At 32.4% G+C, this 20,261-nt stretch overlaps 1 protein-coding gene across 1 annotated transcript; it reads right to left on the bottom strand.

The window, feature by feature from the left end:
* Window positions 1-255: 255 nt before the first annotated feature.
* Window positions 256-9,287, bottom strand: LOC124361234. Its single transcript, XM_046815278.1, has 3 exons — window positions 9,209-9,287; window positions 4,060-4,154; window positions 256-477 (listed from the first exon to the last, which is right to left on the bottom strand). The coding sequence occupies exons 1-3, from the start codon at window positions 9,276-9,278 to the stop codon at window positions 256-258; spliced, it is 387 nt and encodes a 128-aa protein (XP_046671234.1). The 5' UTR covers window positions 9,279-9,287.
* Window positions 9,288-20,261: the final 10,974 nt, after the last annotated feature.

Below are 20,261 nucleotides of genomic sequence, written 5' to 3'. Positions count from 1 at the left end.
GCTTCAAGCTTAAGTCAAAGTCAATCAGAATAATAATTATATGTGTGGTAGCAGAAAGAGATATTGAAAGGATAGACACACACTTTAACTTTCAAAATTAAGTAACATATAGATCATTTAAATAACATGTTATACGACAAGGAGAAATAAAACAAATTTCTTTATAAATTGTTTTGATTAAGTGAACATTATAATAATCTTCTGAAATAGTATCTTTAAATTATTCATATTACTAAAATTAAAACATCTACATACTTACGAAGCGACTTGTCTAATTTCTTCAGCAGACATCCATTGTGAAATAACTCTATCAAAGACAAATCGCTGAAACATATTTGCTTGTGTCTTGATCACTTCCAGAGTGTCCATCATCATATTTGGACTCAATGCCAACTGAGTGGGTGTATTAAGAGCTACTAATACATTAGTTAATGTTGAGGTGCACATCTTCACATCCGAAAGTGTCGCTACTGAAACCTGTAATAAATTGAGAATGAACGTAGAGAGCGAACTAACCATTGAGTTACAATAATGTTGCCTGTGTGTTTACCTTTCTTGACATTAAACCGAGTACAGAAAACTATAGCTATAAATACCATCATACCCATTAATGATTGTATTTTTTGGGGTACGAACAAAGTTAATACGGAATAAATTGAATTGCATCGCTAAAAATAAAGTAACGAAATATTACGTTTGGTTCCTTCTCATTTCTGAATAACACTACTAATAGAACCCTTCCTAAATAGGTATGGGATCATTTTCTTCCTCAATCTCCTATGAGAGTACTGTTCCAATTCACAATAAATACACAATTTATTCAGCACCATAAAGCTAATCTGAATATACCAGTTGAAACATCGTTAGGTAAATAGGTATTTCAATTTATCCCCTAAAATTAAGAATAACTATGCTATAATACCTAATCTACTAACAAATATATTTCTTAAATTTTAAGTATAAACAGATTTTAGGATACGATTTTATGAAGAACTTAATATCTGTCCTTAGATAAACTCTTATAAGTCAAGCCACGAGTTGATTAATACTGTAGTGTAGCAGGCAAGCGTTTTCAAAGTGTGTATCTTTAAGCACATTATACTAAGTATAGTCTCTCTAAAAAAATCCTCTTCAACACAACTGGGGGACCCACTGCTTTAAAATTACTTTCGAACCACTGTATTAATAGCGGACAGCTTGCAAGGACAGGATCGCTTAGTGGTCACCCATGCAAGCAGGAACCACAGTACACGTTGATTGATTCAGTTATCTTGTTCCATATATATATATATATATATAATGATGGAGATACACACACACACAAACAAATATATTTATATAAATATATTATATTTCTAAATATATCCATCATTATTCCAATATAAAGATAACCTTATAATATGGAGTTAATAACATTATATATAACATTTTATCTCAAATTCAAAATTATTGAGAATTTTTATTGCAAAGTAACTTGATTTAACACCAGGCAATTGCTCAATTATTGCTACACAACCATCTTGAATATACTGGTTGTCTTAAAAGTCCCCCCCCCTATTAACTTAGTTATAAATAGAAATGGAGTAAAAATTGAAAGTTTGTATGTCATTAAGACCCGGTATTATGTTTTAATAGTGTTTGATGCAATGTTACACTTTTCAAATGCAAATTTCAGCCTTCGTACAAAGGAGATTTACATACTTTATTAGATATACAAATACAAACCGTCATAATTAGAGCAGTAAATATGATTTGAAAGGTTTTATTTTCTAACTAAAATACTTATCTGGGAGTTAATAAAACTATATATTTATTTAATTATAAAAATGTTTTAAGTATACTAGGCGTAAAACCTGATTGGTATTAAACCGTCAATAAACGTACACCTTAAGTATAGAGAAAATAAATTAAACATGGTAATTATCATGCATAGATTAACATTGATGTCATAAAATACATCAACATAATTTTAATTTACATATGCATAAATTATTAAATAAATTAAAAGTGACATTTAACTTATGCATTTTACACCACGTAGAAACATTGCACACTCAATACTCAATATTTTAGTAATACGGTCATTCTTCGCTGTGGTTTTGTAATAATATGATTAATATAACCAATTACGCGGTAATCTGCTGTATTTCTCAGGCAAGTTCTCAAAATGTATTTACATTCTAGCAGTTACCCGCAGCTCCGCCCGCAATGTTGTAGGCTTGCCTGTGTGTGAACTCTTTTGGTTGTAGTGAAATATATGTCTGTCGCAAATGCTGAGTTTGGCTTGTTGTCACGATAAAAAAAATCGGTCAAAAAGCGTATATTTATGGGCATTGGAATTTTCTCTTACCTTTACATTTTTCATACTTGATTTGACCTAGTTTACCGGACAAGAATATATATACATACACGAGACAGAGATGCCTATTTCTGTCAGAACACAACTAAGTTAGGTTTTATAACAGACTTTAAGTATGTATTGAAAGTAAGGTAGTTACTGTATCTTTTATACCGTTTTATTAAAAAACCCTGAATACTTAACATTTGCTCCAATTTACAGTTATTAGTATATTGTAATTAGTATCTTTAATTTTCTTATTTGCATATTTTCTTACTCTATGCTAAACGAGGTTGCTGAAAAGGTTTATATAAGAAGTGATTTTACTATATATAAACTTCCGTTATCAAAACTTACTCAATGCTTTTAAGACCATGAATGTTGACAAATTGAAATTTTTTGTTAAATTAATTAACCATGTGTTTATACTCTCACAAAACAATGTTTACACAAAACAGTAGATTGCATTAGAAAGGTTCTAGAAGTATATTCTACACTTTATCTACAAAAAACCTAAGATAGCATTTAATTAATTTAATTTAATTAATCGGGATGAAAACTATAGTATATTATAAAATACAGCAAACAATGCATACCGACAAGATTTCGTTGAAATCGGCTCAGTGGTTTCAGATTACCGCAAACAAAAATCGTGACGGTAGATTTTGACACATAAAGATTTTGGCCTCACTGCGGATAGATATCTTCAGTTAACAACTTAACCCAATGAAAAAATTGGCTCTGTCATGTGTAATTCATTTACCAATGTCCTGTGCGCAACCACTGGAACGAAATTTATTTGCCTAAGGATAGGCCTTCACTATTGTTGGCTGTGTGCTGGGGTTGAAACTGTTATATATTAGTTGCTGTTGATGAAAATTAATATGTGTTTGTTAAAACGTATAGTAACCAACATTTATCTAAAATCTTTAAAATTGTTTTTGCGTAAAAGTTACATATTTAATCTTCTTTCATTAGCAAGTATATTACATGTAACTAATATTGTGTTATAACTGTGATAAGATTATAATAATTTTGTAGCTTGCTCAATTTATTGGCATTTGAATCCACAACATATTTTTTACTTAATTTTTCCAGCTTCCAAAAAATATTTTACTAGTCTATAAATATTAAGATGGTATATCTTTATAGTATATTTTATCGTAACTAAGTTTTAAGGTTATCTCAAACGAGGTAAATTTTTAGTGTACAATTAAGATTTATTCGAGTACTATTGTTTTTTTATACAGCTATGGGGATTTTATCCTCCAATTAGAATAGCATTCTTAAAAGGAGCGGGGTGTTTACTTTTCTATTTTAACTTGTGCATCTCTCTTTCGTTTCCTTCGTTTCAGGCTGTTGAAAGAGCTAATTTGGGTTTAATATTAAGGAATGAACTGATATTTTACTTAATATTAGTATTCATAGGTAACATTGACTTTGTTATTGGTCTAATAACCAAAAACGATATTAACCCAGTTAATACTGCTACTCAAATGTATTACTTTTAAATTACCAGTGCCCATTTATTAATTTGAAAGCAGTAAAAAAATAACATTAGTACAATTTTGTAAACCAGTTAGGCTGTAATCGTGTATGCAAACGGTGTACAGAAACCAACAAAAACATTGGATCATCCTAACAAGTATAAACCGTTAATCAATATTTATATATGTGTAACTAGCAAACACAGTAATATATATACCAACGTGTATACTGACCTGAGTGACGTATTCAAGTAGTCTGTTTAAAACAGCACTCTTATCCCTGTCAGGAGGTATGATGTCCGCGATGTAAGATATAATCTGTAGACTTTCTGTAATAAAACACACATATTTATACTGGTTTAAGCTGCATGATAAAATTAATGATATGAAATAATAACCCATTATTCTCGTGAATTCTGCAGTTGCAATGAAAGTTATAAGCTAAAATTATCTGACTTGTAAACAAGTATAATATGAACTGTTATTGTTATATCTTGGTAGGGGAGGGCGGTGTAATACCACCACTCGGGGCAATAGCGCCAACTTGGCTGTAAGCGATACAGTTGCGAGTATGAGGACCCCGCCTAGATAATTATCTGCGCAAAGGTTGGTATTAAGTGGTCTGATGTAGGACGAACCTTTGTGACTTGCAGCTTTCATTGCGCATCAGTTTGCCAAAATGTTATTGGTTTCATCTAGTTCTGAAGACAACTTATCGTTGAGGTAAGTACCATTTGGCATTACAATATGCTTTAAAACAAACATCTCATTGGAATCAATACCTATTTAGCTGCATTTTTGTACCATTAGGGCTCCTATTTTGCAAACGCCTATTACAACGGTGGTTGCGTTCGCCCAGGAAAGCATAAAACGTACTTTACATGGGCGACATTGCTCGTTTGCTTTTCAGATGGTTCTAGAAAGAAAACGAACAGCCGATAAGGCTTAATGGGCAGAGAAGCAGCTTTTTGAAGCCATGCGTCAAGTTTAGGAGAGGAAGTCATTTAAAAGCATGCCAGTCCAATTTGGCATACTCAGGTACAGTTTACGAAATCGAATTAAATCCAATCACACTCCTAAGCCGGCCTTGGGTAGAAATAAGGTTTTTAGTGATGATAAAAAAAAACTCCTTATGAAAAAGGGCCTTTGATTTGGCTAATGTTTTTTTATGTGATAACCCTAACTGACGTTAGGTACCTAGCATATAATCTTGCTGAAGAACTTAAAATTAAGCATAACACGTAACATAACTGCGATATGTTGCAACAGTGCCTTAGGTACGTTCCACCTATGATCATATATCTCAGGAATAGGATAACACCTCTGCTGGAGAGAGGTGGTCCAGTAGGAGCGCTCTAAAGATTCTCGTACAATGGCTGGTCTATCGAGGACCTTTTTCAAGAATGGTTCGAGCACTTCAAGAAGTTTTGTAAACTGACTAAGGAAGATTCTGTTTTGCTGTTACTTGCAAAATCATGGCAGCCACATATCCTTCGATACAACGCATCTTAGGGACAACTTAAGCCGTTTAAATCACATCCACGTGGTACCAATCTCCTCTCATATGTCACACAAAATTCAACCCCTTGATTTATCATTCTATGGGCCTCTGAAGAAAGCTTTTAACAGCGAATGTGACAGATTTATGAGGATTAATACATACAGAACAAGTACTCTGTATAGCATTGCTTACATCTGTAATAAAGCATACATGAATACTGCTACAATCGAGAAGGGCGTATCTGGCTTAAAAAGTACAGGAATATTCCCTCTCAACCCGAAGAGATTTGATGGCAACAAGTTCACTGCGTTGCAGCATCCAGACATACAACCTGTTAAAGATGAGCCAGAAGATACCTCAGAAGAGGTATCGCAGACTGAATTGTACGTAAAACTGGGTGAGACTAAGATCTACTGCTGCTGAAAACAAGATTAACCTTCCAGGACCATCAAGAGGGACATTTGTGAGAGCATTGAATAAATTTTTACCGATTCGCAATATTGCAAAGGACCAGTTGAAAAGCTATTTCGATCGAAAACAGCATTTATCAATCTTACAGGAACACAGATAAAAAGTGTGTTAAAAGAGGCAGACTCGAAGAAAGGGGGAAATATGCAAAAAAGACGCAAAAAGAAAAAAAATGCCAAGAAAGTCCTAAATCCTAATGGTACGAAATAAGGATATCTTAGTAAAAAGAACTGATGCTGTAAAAGTGAAGAAAGAAAATCAAATGTTGCAGTCTCATATGCTTTGAATCTTCATATTCAAATGAGGAGGGTGTTCCCCTACAAGACATTTTTGAAAACAATGAAAACGATAACATATTTAACATTTTTTATAAAAATGTAGAAGTTTATCTTATTTGTGGTGAATGTGGCCAAAGTGAACTTTGGTACAGATGCACCTTATGCGGAAAATGGGCAAATGCTAAGTGTAGCAGTGTTGAAAGTGCCATCAACTACATTTGAGATTTCTGTTAATTCAATTCTTACGTTGTAATCAAGAAAGGAGTCACATCTCAATTTTAAGAATAGCCTATTGATACACTATTTAAAGGTTTAAATTATTAAAAAAAGGTTAACTAGTTAATGTATATTAATACAGGCCCTTTAATTCTTTGATTTGTTGTTTAACCATTCGTTTTTGTTCCTTTTAATAATGGTGTAGTGTCATTACCCCGGACTTATGGTGGTATTACTCTGGTGTCCGGGGTAATCTCCCACCCCAGGGTAAAAAACATTCCTTAAACTTGAATCCTTAAAAGATACGTGGTTGAAAAATTTGGATAAGTGAATAGCAAATTCGGAACCTAAAATAAAACTATTTTCGTGATAAAATACTTCTAATTTAATTAAAGAAAATTGTTTAAGTTTAATGTGCGCTATTACCACAGTCTCCTCTACTTTGCATCTTTCAAGAATAAGACCTTATTCTTAAGTGACGCATGAACATAGTGAACAAAAGTCTAAAAAAGTTTCTTATAGTAGTATCAAGGCAGGCCTGTGACATAATCTAGATATTATAGGGTCTTCAATTAAATAAAAAATGGGTCTTCTCTATATTGAAAAAAAATTGATAGAATCGTTATTTTGGTATTTACTTTCATGTGTGGGATAAACACTATCCGAATTATAAGTGAAGTTTATCTGTATATATCATACCACAGATAAGATATTGTAACGTTCCAGTTAACTGAATTTACGTAAATTGGGAATATTTGGACTGATTGCTACAAAAGCAAATTTTTCTTCTGGAGAGCATACCTGCAGTGGCCCAATAACACATAAGCCCTTGGCTTTCGCAAATGTTGCTTACTGTGTTATGATATGAGTAAAATTAATCCAGTAAGTCAACAACTGCTAGTTAACTCTGCTTTGACTTACTCTGAAACGTTATCAAGTCAACCTTGGACTCGTTTTCTGAGATATCAGTGACTGGGGCATTTGATTTGAAACTTGATTTGTGTGCAGGACTTGGTGTGTCAACCATCTACCTCGTTGAGGATTGGTAATGGGAAAGACAAACTTTCAAATTTGTAGATGTTCAAATAAATTTTTTCCGTACTTTAATTGCTGTATACAAATGATGAAATATATTTCCTTGCCACAATCTATTATATTAGTCCATATTTCAGTATTTACTTTCACGAACATTCTTTTAAGGCCAGAATTGCATAACGTTAAATAAGTAAGTTCAAAATCTTTATTTAAAAGGTAACACATAAATGTAAAATTTGTTTTCTCAACGTTTATATTTAAGGCAAATTTCCGGTTTACTACTCGGATAGTATGATGGACAGTTTTATGAAACAATGTATTATTTTAATCCTTTTAGAACAAAACTAGTACAAGTATTAGGTGCCATAATATTATAGTTATATTATTATTATATTTAATTCTCACTATAACCACATTTTTTATTCTAATTTAATTCTTGCCTTTAATGGTTATTATTATTATATTAATAATAATAATTTTTTAGATAATTTTAATCTGTTAAAAAAGTAAGAGTTCAAAAGATTATTTGTTTTTTTATTGGAGAAAATAGTTAATATCATGTACACAATGAGTACTACTTTGTCATTGAGTAGTGCAACTGGAACAAAATTATTTATATTTGTTAATAAATTTAATAATAACATCTGAATAAGTTTTAGGATGTTAACGTTACTATAATTTATTGAAAGTTTTCCATTCAAGAATCTAGAAGGAGGTTTATAGTTAAACCTACAAGTGAAAGGGAAAAAAGGTTGAGAGGGACAGGTTGTTTCCTGTCTCCTACGTTGCCGTTAATAAACAAGGTGCCTTCAAAACTTATTTCTCGTTAAACAATACAGTTTTGAAGGCACACTCCTTTGAAGAAGGTTGCAATACTTTTATTGGTTACATAGTTAGCAACTCTAAGTATGTTGTTTTGTATAAATAAAATTGTATAAAAAAGAGAACATAAATACGCAACATTTTTCAATCTGAAGGAGACATTTTTTCACTAAATACAAATTATAAACGAGATTTAATAGCAACCCTTAAGAAAATTGATTAAGTTTACCTTTTTATATTAACTATGTTACGTTTATTTTGGATGTATAAAACTACAAATAAATGATAAGATGTGTACGAATATGAATACCACACAATATATTTTTTTATCAGACCAGCACCTCATTAGCATGTATATTTCACATTATTTATATACATATAATAATCTAGGCACTCTGAATAGGTTTGTGATACTCGTATATTTCTTTCATCTAGGAGTTCTGATAATTACATTGTTGGAAATTTTTCAAAAGTGTTATTTTGTAACCAATGTTTAGACGCAATAGAAAACCGGAAAACCTAGCTCACTGATTCCCAGTTAAATGTTTTAGAGGACGCCTATTACCTGGAGCCATCTTTTGCGGATTCCTTAGTATCAACGTTCATACTTAGGTTTGGAAAGGAATAATCGAGGACATATTTTTAATGCGTATTTTGAACTCATACAACAATGAAATTGAAATGTATTTTACTATTACTACCATAAACACTTTGTATTAAAACTGTTTGATTTCGTGCTCACATGTTGTTGTGTAAACCACTTTAAGTGTAAATCAACTTCCCAGAGACTTTAAATATTTGTATGCTCAGAACTGAATGGCAATATATATGTAATAATAATGAAGTGAGAATTATATATATATTTTATTAGAAATAAAATAAAATTCTAAAACTTTCACATGCTCATATAGAAGAAAAAGATGGAAAACGTAACCAAACTAAAGTCTAAAATCCGTTAATTTCCATGCATAAGACTTATGGGACTGTCTCTTATTAAAATTAAATATATATTTATTGGTTAACATATTTTATGCTATTAATACAACTGTACATAAATACCTACTTAATTTATCTCCCGACAATAGTATTCTTTCTATTGCTTCATATCTATCTTCCAAATCAGAGTCTGACATTTCCAAATCAGTTAGCTGAAAGAAATTAGTAACGTTTATATCCATCATAAATATATTACAACTGTATTATTAAAATGTGTTCATAAATTACTCAATTAAATCTACCATATTATTTGTTAGATCCCAATAAGTACGAACTAAGAATTCTAACTAAATGAATTGTTACTAAATAAGGCCTGGGTTCATGGAATTATGTTCATAGATTGTTGAGAGATATGGCCCTAAACTCAAAAACTACAAGTTTCAGAAAATGTATGTATAAATTCAAACTACATTTTAATTACTTCACAGTACTGGAGGTCATCTCTGGTCACAATTGTCTTGAATTTTCATTCAGTCCTTATCTTTTTCTGAAATTGTTAATTGATTTTTATATATTGGAATTTCCTGTAGCCAGTATAACAAACCTTTTTTTGCCTTCTGATATTACAATGTATTTTAAAGAGGCATGTACTTAGAGTTTTGTTTCACTCGGTAGCGTAAATTCTAATAAATAACAATAAAATAAACTTTCAATCTTACGAAACATGTTTTCCTGGAGATCTACACTTTAGCGACAGACACATTGTATTGAATGGACGAAAAACAAGTAGTTAAATATCACTGGTGTCGTATTAATGAATATTCGATTTGCAAAGTTTACATATAAGTTTAGTTGTGGCAATTAAAACCCACAAACACTACTTCTAGATGTAAAAATAAAATAATATTTTGCCACGTTTTTCCAAAATAGAGTAAGAATAAACTTGAATTATATGTTGGGGGAGGCCTAATGTTCTTTGGAGTTTTTTCTCAATAACGAATAAATTAATAAAACTTTAAAATTGACTTCCCTTCACGTCGATGTCGCTTCACACGCTTCACCAAACCTCTATTCTTGTTATTGTTACCTGATATTTTTATTGTTGTTAGTATATATATATATATATATATATATATATATATATATATATATATATATATATATATACAAACAACATACATATATATGTAATAAACAACAATATATATATATATATACATATATATATTGTTTGTTTATTAGTTATTATAAAAACTGCAGCCCTATACACTGTTGACTTAATCCCACTCTAGTTTATCCTACTATTATCTTAAATTCTTTACTGATGTTAGTCCTTTTTATATAGTTTACTTACTGTTTTTCCTTCATAGTATTTTGTTAATTGTTGTTATTTCTTATTTTGATAGCTCTCCTTAGGCTCTATGCACTATGTTCTATAGCTATAAAGTGTTTACTAGTCTTTACACTGTCTAGTCTTGTGTACAGTAGTTGCCTATGTTGTTTGCTATTCACGCCTCCTTATTGTATGATACTATTTACTCTCTGTCCTGTAGCTCCTAAGAAAACTTTTGTACATCTTGTTCGTAATTATTTTTTGTTATTTGTAAATTAAATTTGCGTTTGCCGTTGAAATAAATAAATATATAAATTAGAATACTAGAAGTCTAAAACATGAATACTGAAGGTACTCGAAGTTGTACTCGTAAATTCGCATAAAACATAATCATGACGATATTAGCAATTTGTCGATACAAGTTATAATTATAAAAATAATTCAAATCTTTAATTCTACTCTCCACATGTGCTACGAAGTCGTCTGGAATGTCTGCAAATGTATAATTAAACTTGATATGTAGGTAATGAAAAATCATTTATAATACTTTTTCGTAATAAATTTGCGTATTTACACAAACAAATCTGATATATTCTTTAAATATAATGTTAATCCTTTCAATATTTATTTCGGTTGATATAAATTTGTATACTTTTTTCTAAATTCGGTAACAAATTTTATCCGTACTTCCATTTTGTAATGTTATAAGCATATTATTCAAGTGTATTAGTTTATTTCATAGTTTCTTAGGTTAAGGTTTTTCATACAATATCAAATGAAAATTTTATCATTACAAACTAAATACATTTTATTAACATTTCTACTTTATTACAATAATTGGTAATATACACTTTATTCATTTTTAAGAAAATTGTTTTATTTATAAATATTTTTAGAGGACTATCTTCCAATATATAAGTATTTTAGTACAAATGTTTGTGTTTACATTACATTATTACTACTGAAAAATCATTTTATTTTATTGTGCACCTATTTAAAATATTATGTTTACGATTACAAGAGTATTATTTAAGACATTGAAATTTTTCAATTGATAAAGAATAAACTTTGGAAGTTTTGGAGGGAATTAAAGGAAACAACACGAATTTAATGAAATAATAACATTGCTTGCATAGATAGTAATGATGTACAACATAGGGCACAGTAGTATTAAATGATGACTCTCACGTTATCATATATCCAGACTTTTTGTAACTGAAGTGTTAAAATTGTTTATTATAACATAGCTTGTATAGTACTGTTATACTACACGGGGCACAGTAGTGTTGAGTGATGACTCTCGCACTATAAGATTGTGAGACTCTTGGTAACTTAAGTGTTAACATTGTGTATTATAACATTGCTTGTATAGTACTGTTATACAACACGGGGCATAGTAGTGTTCAGTGATGACTCTCGCACTATAAGATTGTGAGACTCTTGGTAACTTAAGTGTTAACATTGTGTATTATAACATTGCTTGTATAGTACTGTTATACAACACGGGGCACAGTAGTGTAGAGCGATGACTCTCGCACTATAAGATTGTGAGACTCTTGGTAACTTACGTGTTAACATTGTGTATTATAACATTGCTTGTATAGTACTGTTATACAACACGGGGCACAGTAGTGTAGAGTGATGACTCTCGCACTATAAGATTGTGAGACTCTTGGTAACTTACGTGTTAACATTGTGTAATATAACATTGCTTGTATAGTACTGTTATACAACACGGGGCACAGTAGTGTAGAGTGATGACTCTCGCACTATAAGATTGTGAGACTCTTGGTAACTTACGTGTTAACATTGTGTAATATAACATTGCTTGTATAGTACTGTTATACAACACGGGGCACAGTAGTGTAGAGTGATGACTCTCGCACTATAAGATTGTGAGACTCTTGGTAACTTACGTGTTAACATTGTGTAATATAACATTGCTTGTATAGTACTGTTATACAACACGGGGCACAGTAGTGTAGAGCGATGACTCTCGCACTATAAGATTGTGAGACTCTTGGTAACTTACGTGTTAACATTGTGTAATATAACATTGCTTGTATAGTACTGTTATACAACACGGGGCACAGTAGTGTAGAGCGATGACTCTCGCACTATAAGATTGTGAGACTCTTGGAAACTTACGTGTTAACATTGTGTATTATAACATTGCTTGTATAGTACTGTTATACAACACGGGGCACAGTAGTGTAGAGTGATGACTCTCGCACTATAAGATTGTGAGACTCTTGGTAACTTACGTGTTAACATTGTGTATTATAACATTGCTTGTATAGTACTGTTATACAACACGGGGCACAGTAGTGTAGAGCGATGACTCTCGCACTATAAGATTGTGAGACTCTTGGTAACTTACGTGTTAATATTGTGTATTATAACATTGCTTGTATAGTACTGTTATACAACACGGAGCACAGTAGTGTAGAGCGATGACTCTCGCACTATAAGATTGTGAGACTCTTGGTAACTTACGTGTTAACATTGTGTACTACAAATATAATAGTAATGGTATACAAACTTGTGTAGTACAGCTAAAACAGTACTAGCATAACTAAATGTATTTAAATAGGCTAATAATAATAATGAAAATATTCTAATCTTAGATGTAGGTTTTTTTAATAATTGGACCTAGTGTTAGTAACAGCAGTTTGAAACAGAGTTCTTGATTGAAAGATTACTTGACAAAAGGTAAGAAAATAATTAAATAACAGTTTCAGTTATTTGTAGTAAATGTTGAAACTTACAGAATGTTCTTATAACTAAATGATAGTAATTGTTTACTTACACCCATCTTCAACCTAAAGTTGCTGAGTCCAGTAGTGGTTTAAAGGAAAAAGAGAAAACAAATAAATTGTCTCTGATCGTAGTTGAAGTATTGTTCTCCTTTCAAGGGGGGGTAAATTAATAATGCGGTCAAGACGTTTTACAATACAAATTGTATTTATATTACTCAAATATTATTTAAAGGGATATCACTAATTGTTTATGGGATGTTGCCCATTAAAAATGCGTTAATTCTATAATCTGATACTGAACTGTGATTCCGGATAAGAGTGCCGCTTCTTCTAGGAAACAGTTTTGTATTAATAATCGTACACTTGAATAGGAAGTTGGTACCTGCTCTCTACATCAACTGTTGTTTTTCACAATGAATATTTGTGGAAATATAACTATCCAGACTGGGTAAATAAGGTACAACACCAGTGATGAAATGTGACATAACGTTACGACGATATAACTGTAGCTGTGGACATCAGTCTGTAGCGACGATTTGTGAAACAAAATATTATTAGTTAAAAAGTCCTACAAGGATACCAGATATAGATAGGGAGGCTGCGAGACCTCTTCCCTCATCTTCTACTATTAACAATTTCACATTTGAGCAACGACATCTTACGGAAGCAGCAGATGAGGACAAGTGAGGTGATAAAGTCAATAAACCGTAGCAATTGTGTTTGTTTAGTATAACGAAGACGCAATCACAGTTGAAATAAATCACAGATTTTCGTATTATTTGCGGAAAGGGAACAGCATAAGCTGCGTAGAAAGTGGGCATTAAGTCTGATGCTTCGGCGCAGTTTGTAAGGTGAAAGAAAGGATACAGGCTGGTAACCCGCAACTGGGCGGTCTTCTACAGTACAATCCACGTCTATCTGCAACATGCGACAGGTAATTTCCTCAAGAAAACTTTAAAGCTAGGGCCTTCACTTCTGTTTTTGAAATGGAATTTTTATTACTAGAGCAATAGTGCAAATGAGACCTAGATACAATGTAGCGTGAGAGCCATCACTATACTCTGCTGATTATAATTGCATTGTTCACCATAGCGTTATAAAATTTTTAGGAGTACTGAAATATTTTCGACCTCAGAAATAGTGCACTGCCATATATCACAGTTAACAGGCACAGAACTAAGAATAAGGCAGCTATAGGTTAGTGCCTGATCAATTGAGCAGACCGGTTATATTGTTCATACAATCAGATCCATTAAATTTGAAAGCATTTATTCATTCAGCTATAATAGCGAATGTTCTTGGCAAGGCACTTTGTGCTAATCAAGGAAGGATGACAGTGCTGACTTGGTTGGGCAAGCAGGACCTAACTTTAAGGATCTATATCATCATTTTAAATATATGGGAGGTAGATGTAAAAGAAAATTACATGTAAACCGGGAGTATACCGAGATTTTGAGCACCGTATTATATATTGTGTGAAACTTGTTCTTTTAAGGCAAGCAGATTTCCAGAGAGGTAGAAGAGACTACAATAGAAGCAATACCTCTTTGACCCATTGTCTTTGATAAAGTGGCTACATATACCGGACACATACTCGCACTCCTGTAAGAGGATAAGATGAGGGCGGACACACTGCAGTAAGAACTTGACAAATTCAAGATATCAACTTTGCAGATAAAGGTATTTCTCGTAATACATTGTGTGCGTATCGTATATATCGTAATATCCAAACCTGGCTGCCATCATCTTTATAAGGGCTATTATATCGATTTGTTCGTATTCAAGTGAAACCGGGTTTACGAGAGAAATAGCGGTTACTCGTCCTGAGATCTGAATCGCCTCCATTATAGAGAATAAAATTGGCAACAGCAGTGGGATCAAGGGTTATGAGTGAGGTCATTGAACAGGTTTATTGGAGAAATAGGTAAATATATTTTACATGCGCAATTCTTTACGTCATGAATTTCTAAACTGAGTTGTTTATAGCGGCAAAGTAGTAATGAAGTTTAATTCCTCAGATCAAATTTAATGTAACCGTATAACCGTTTAGGTTATCATAAAAAGGTGCGGTCTCGAACATGGTTTGTAGAAAATTCGAATTTCTTACAGTTAATGTTGTTTTGTCATGTACTTTATCGTATCAAACAGTATTTTTCACATAATTAATCAATTTCAATATGTGCGCTCTTAGTCGCTCCATTAATTTCCAAATGATACTCAACTTCTTTCTATCAAACATTCGTTAACTATTCTTCGGGTATGGTTGTATTTGCTTCATTATTCCTGTGCTTTAAATGGTTCAGGGAGCGATTTTTGTATGAATAAACAACGCTTTTGATGTCCCTACTCCTATACAAGAACTAAAATCACAAGAGTTCAGGTCTGGACTCCTTGGAGGCCTATCCATCCATCTCCAAATTTTTCGTTCGAAGCGTCCGTGATTAATAAATTTAAGGTTGGAGGGGCATCATCTTGTTGGAAATAAAGTCGATGAATTTTTTTAAGTTCACCTAGCTGAGTAAATCAATAATTGGTTAACATTTCAAGATAACCATCTCCATTAATTATTACGCAGTTTTTCATCACACCAAACCGTTAGGCGAATCACGTCGTTTTCCAGCAATTACGTGTGAGTTTTCAGAGCCCCATTTTCAACAATTTCAAATGTCCAATATTTAAACTGCGAAATTGTAATAGTAAACATAATAATTGGGTTTCATTTCCTGCAGTGTCTGGATTTTATAAGAGTGTAATTTGAATTTTTATGTATAACTTTGTGAAATCTTGTTGGTTTTGGAGTACCTAATTCAACGCTTCGACGGTGGATGGTTATCCTAGAACTTTTAATTCCCAGTTGTTTAATTAGTTCTACCGTTCCGAATGGTACACCTGGTCTGCCGGTTGATTTCTGTTTCTTAAATAATCTAGTTAATTCAAATTTTTGTACGAAGTTATGTTATTATTGTGTCGTGGGTCTCTTCCAAATTCACGTCAGAACGCACATTGATTTTAATTTCAGCCAAAAGTAAAACACACTTTGCTTTATTTTTATCCGAGAACAAAGTAACTCACTAAACTCGCCGCAACAACAATACTAAAATAGATTTTAAGGTTAGAGCAGCGTATAAACTAAATTTTGGATTCGAGGCATTCAGAGACACCAATATAACATTATAATATAACACCAAACCACATCATTCTTTCATGACAACCCTGTATATTTGGATATTATGCTTATGCTAAATTTAGTGTTTTTATTTACAGAGTAAATGCCACTTTATTTAAGTTCAATCCTACTTACTAGAAAAAGTACTTACAGTTACGGAAACTCGTTTACTCAGGGTGAGTCCATTCTGACTATTTATTAGATACACAACGACGTTACCTCTTGTCAGTTTGACTTCATGTAACGCTCCTCGATACGTAGTCCCCAACATTCTTCCTGAAACAAAGTTTCAGATTCTTTAAACATATATCTGGTAACGTATTCCAATATAAGCAGTTCTCAATGTGACACTTCACACTAAAAATGTGTCCCATATGGAAAAATCTTAAAGATCTATAAAATCTGAATAAACTTAATCTTTTCCTAAGGTTTGCTATACAAACCATATGAATCTGCCCTTTTACTCCGGTATTATGAGTTCAGAAAAACGTGCATACATATCTAAACGATATTACTCTTTATTAATAGACACAACACCAAGAATACCCAGAGGTTCACAAACATAGCTTCAACAACAATAATCATAATATAATTTATTGTATACACTGTCATACATTTTCATAGCATGCGTCAATATTACTATAAATATAAGTATAATACTAATTACAAAAGCCATAATAAGGCTATAGACCTCGCTTTCGACATCAGAACTGGGATTCCACTTTCACTATAGATAATTTAAGTATTTTCTTCCCAGCGGCCCATCCTGAAAGTAAAACGTCTTTGTTACCAGGAGACGTTTTTATGGGGACTTGAGTTGTTATTAATGGGGATTATTTACGTGTTTAATACTCTCTATGGGCTTGTTTATTAGTTCTCACGCGTGTTAAAACGCTATCGTTCTTTGTTGTTCATTTATTATATAAGATGTCCGACCCGTCTCCTATTGGCGAACGTCCCTACCAATTCGCATTCAAAACGACATTGCACGGTGACAAAGACGTTAATGTCATAGGACTTTTTTTAGTTAGATCTTGCATGATACGGGCCATCTCCATTTCATTCACAAGGAAGAAGAGCCAATGAGACCGGTCTCCTCGCCAGGTCTGTCTGTGTTATATAATTTTGTTCAGCTACAAATTATTAAATTCATTTGCTACTTACGGGTCATCAATTAACTAACTAACATGACACTAAACGGGTTATATGTGTTTTACAGTACTAATGGTGGACCCAACGACACTTACTGAGATAAAAATGCACGTTACTTTCATATTTATTTTATTTCAAGGTCTTTGAATCAATGACCCACTAAATTCAAAGAAAAGGAACGATTTCATAACAGGGATTGAAGTGATTACATCAATGTTTTATACAAACTGACCGGATTTTGATATTGTAATGGAAGATCCAAATAGAACGTGGGCTAGAAAGAGAGCAGGGTAGACATTGTTGTGAGGATGAGAGTGCCATTTAGAGGGGATATTATGTAGACTCACAAAATAAGACTTTCTTCCAGTTCCAAGGGGATAGGTCGGGCGCGCTTATCTCCACCAAGATAGGCTTCACCAGTCACTGATAATTTAGTTATCATCGTACTCAATCAAGTTGATAGATGCACTTGAATTTGTGAATATTAACACTATCTTTGGCGCAGAGAACTACAGCACATCACAGATTTTCATCCAATAAGACCGTCTTGAGTTGTGCCACAGTTAGTTTGCAATGCCATGAAAGGGCGTTAGGAGAGGGATAGACACATGTGAAAAATGCCCCTTTACTATTGTCATCGCCAACTAACGAGTATAGAATAAACTAATGGGAATTATGTCACAATAAGTTGAACTACTACCAACAAAAGATCATGGATTTAATTAAACCCATTAGGTTAGTCTATATTATCCAGATGTTTCACTTGTATACCTTTGCGCAGCCTATTTTAAGGATAAAAATAAATTTATTTAACTGGCAGCTATATTGATGAAATTACCATTATATTAAATGATCAATCCCCCTAAAACGTGAGGATAAGACTTCTTTTTAAAAATTGTGTAAGTACAAGAATCACCTTTAATATTTATTCAGATGTGTAGTAACTTTCTTACATTACTGTGACAAACACATGAAGAGATCGAGAATTAAGAAAGCAATTATACCGAAAACACTCTTCATTTCCAATTTGGTTCATGATATAAAAATACCTTAAAATTAACACCTATTATGCTTCCGCGCACGATTTGACCCATTTCTAGTACGTAGGTGTGTGTTCCCTCTTCAGCTGCGACTGAAAACTATCGACTGTCACAAATTGTTTTAGTAGGGTTTCAGTGTTAATATGTAAATTACTAATGTCATTGAAGATGAATTATGCCTACTATCTGTGGTTATTCTAAATGCTGTGTAATATAACGATAATTGCTGTTCTTGAAGAAGAATTAAGCATGTTTACCACCGTTATGATACTCCGTTGATACTCACCATTAAATATAGTTTTTTCATCAGCTTCTTCAGACGTTTTATCATAAAATTCATACATGAAGTTTGAATCCTTGTTATAAGAGCAAACAATATCAAATTTTGTTTCTCCTTTCGTGCCTTTACTTGGGGTCACATCACAGGTTTCGTTGGTTCCAATTGACTCTGTTACAAATTTATAGTTGTAGGTTGAAGTCACACCACCTTTTAACATCACTGAAACACGAAACATAGTTATACAAACTCAAGTAGGAAGTTATCCTTGATCTAAATACATAAGTCTTAGAATTATCTGTGCTAAGATAGCTACTATGATGAAAACGTATTCTAAATAAAAACAATAGTGTAAAACCAGCTTATTAGTGGAACAAATATTTTTTGTTCAGGTAAAATTAATAGCTGTGTTAGATAATATAGACACAGTATATTTCGGTACTGTGCCTGTTTGGCACTCGTGTGAAATATTTCCAAAAACTTTGTTAATAAGGATAATTATGTCATATAAAACTGTTAAATTTTATAAACTATAAATTAATTATTTTGATCTGATAAGGATACAGGCAGCAAAAACGTAGTACAGTTTATACGGATGAGCCATACATTGACATCTCATATGTCGGGTAAGGATTTGTTTGATGATTCTCACGTAATTGTCACTGGGCTATTAAAAAAAGAATGGCTGTTTTTACAAGCTTGGGGAGAAATTGGGCTAATTTCTAATTAATTGTCCACGTGGAAAGCGAGTTACCTTACTTGAGTGGAAAGCGAGTATGGTAACACGAGTATATTACCTTAGGCGATTGATTCAGGCTATGAAGGTATTAGCAGGGTGGTAGTAATAAGTCAAACACTATGTGGTAGGTTGTACGCTGTTATATTCCAAGAAAAGCTAATCTCAATTGAAGTAGACATCTTTTATCCCTTTAACATCTTTTTGGTAAATATTAACTATCAACTGTTAACTGTTAAGAAATGAAAATGAAAAAATCTTTTACTCTAAAAAACACCTGAGGAAATGAAAAAATCTATAGTTAGTTTAAAAAACACAAATACTACAGGTTAGAAAGGCGTACCCAGTTGTATTATAAAACCATGTGCACATTTAAAAGGATTGCCGTTCGATACCATTGTCTGGCCAGGAATGTTTATTGTCGTTGTTGAATTGTTTATCGTCTCACCAGACGATGGTATTGAACGCCAATCCTTTTATAATACAACTGGTGCACATGGTTTTATAATATAGCTGGGTACGCCTTTCTAACCTGTGGCATTTGTGTTTTTTTAAACTAACTATAGTTTTTTAATTTCCTCAGGTGTTTACTAGAGTAAAATATATTTTCATTTTCATTTTTTAACAGTTAACAGTTGGTGGTAAATCTTTTGTAACATTTACCAAAAATATGTTAAAAGGATTAAATAAGTCTACTTCATTTGAGATTAGCTTTTG

This window comes from Homalodisca vitripennis, chromosome 4 (genome assembly GCF_021130785.1).
Source record: "Homalodisca vitripennis isolate AUS2020 chromosome 4, UT_GWSS_2.1, whole genome shotgun sequence".
In the NCBI taxonomy this organism is placed as follows: domain Eukaryota; kingdom Metazoa; phylum Arthropoda; class Insecta; order Hemiptera; family Cicadellidae; genus Homalodisca; species Homalodisca vitripennis.
The sequence above is the reverse complement of the archived record's forward strand: the minus strand, read 5'-3'. Positions and strand labels throughout refer to the sequence as shown.

Coding starts and splice junctions, on each gene's coding strand:
- LOC124361234 (XM_046815278.1), bottom strand. CDS start 9,278: ATGTCAGACTCTGATTTGGAAGATAGATATGAAGCAATAGAAAGAATA. Junction 4,155..9,208: donor ATTGTCGGGAGATAAATTAA/GTAGGTATTTAT, acceptor GTTTTATTACAG/AAAGTCTACAGATTATATCT. Junction 478..4,059: donor TACTTGAATACGTCACTCAG/GTCAGTATACAC, acceptor AATTTATTACAG/GTTTCAGTAGCGACACTTTC.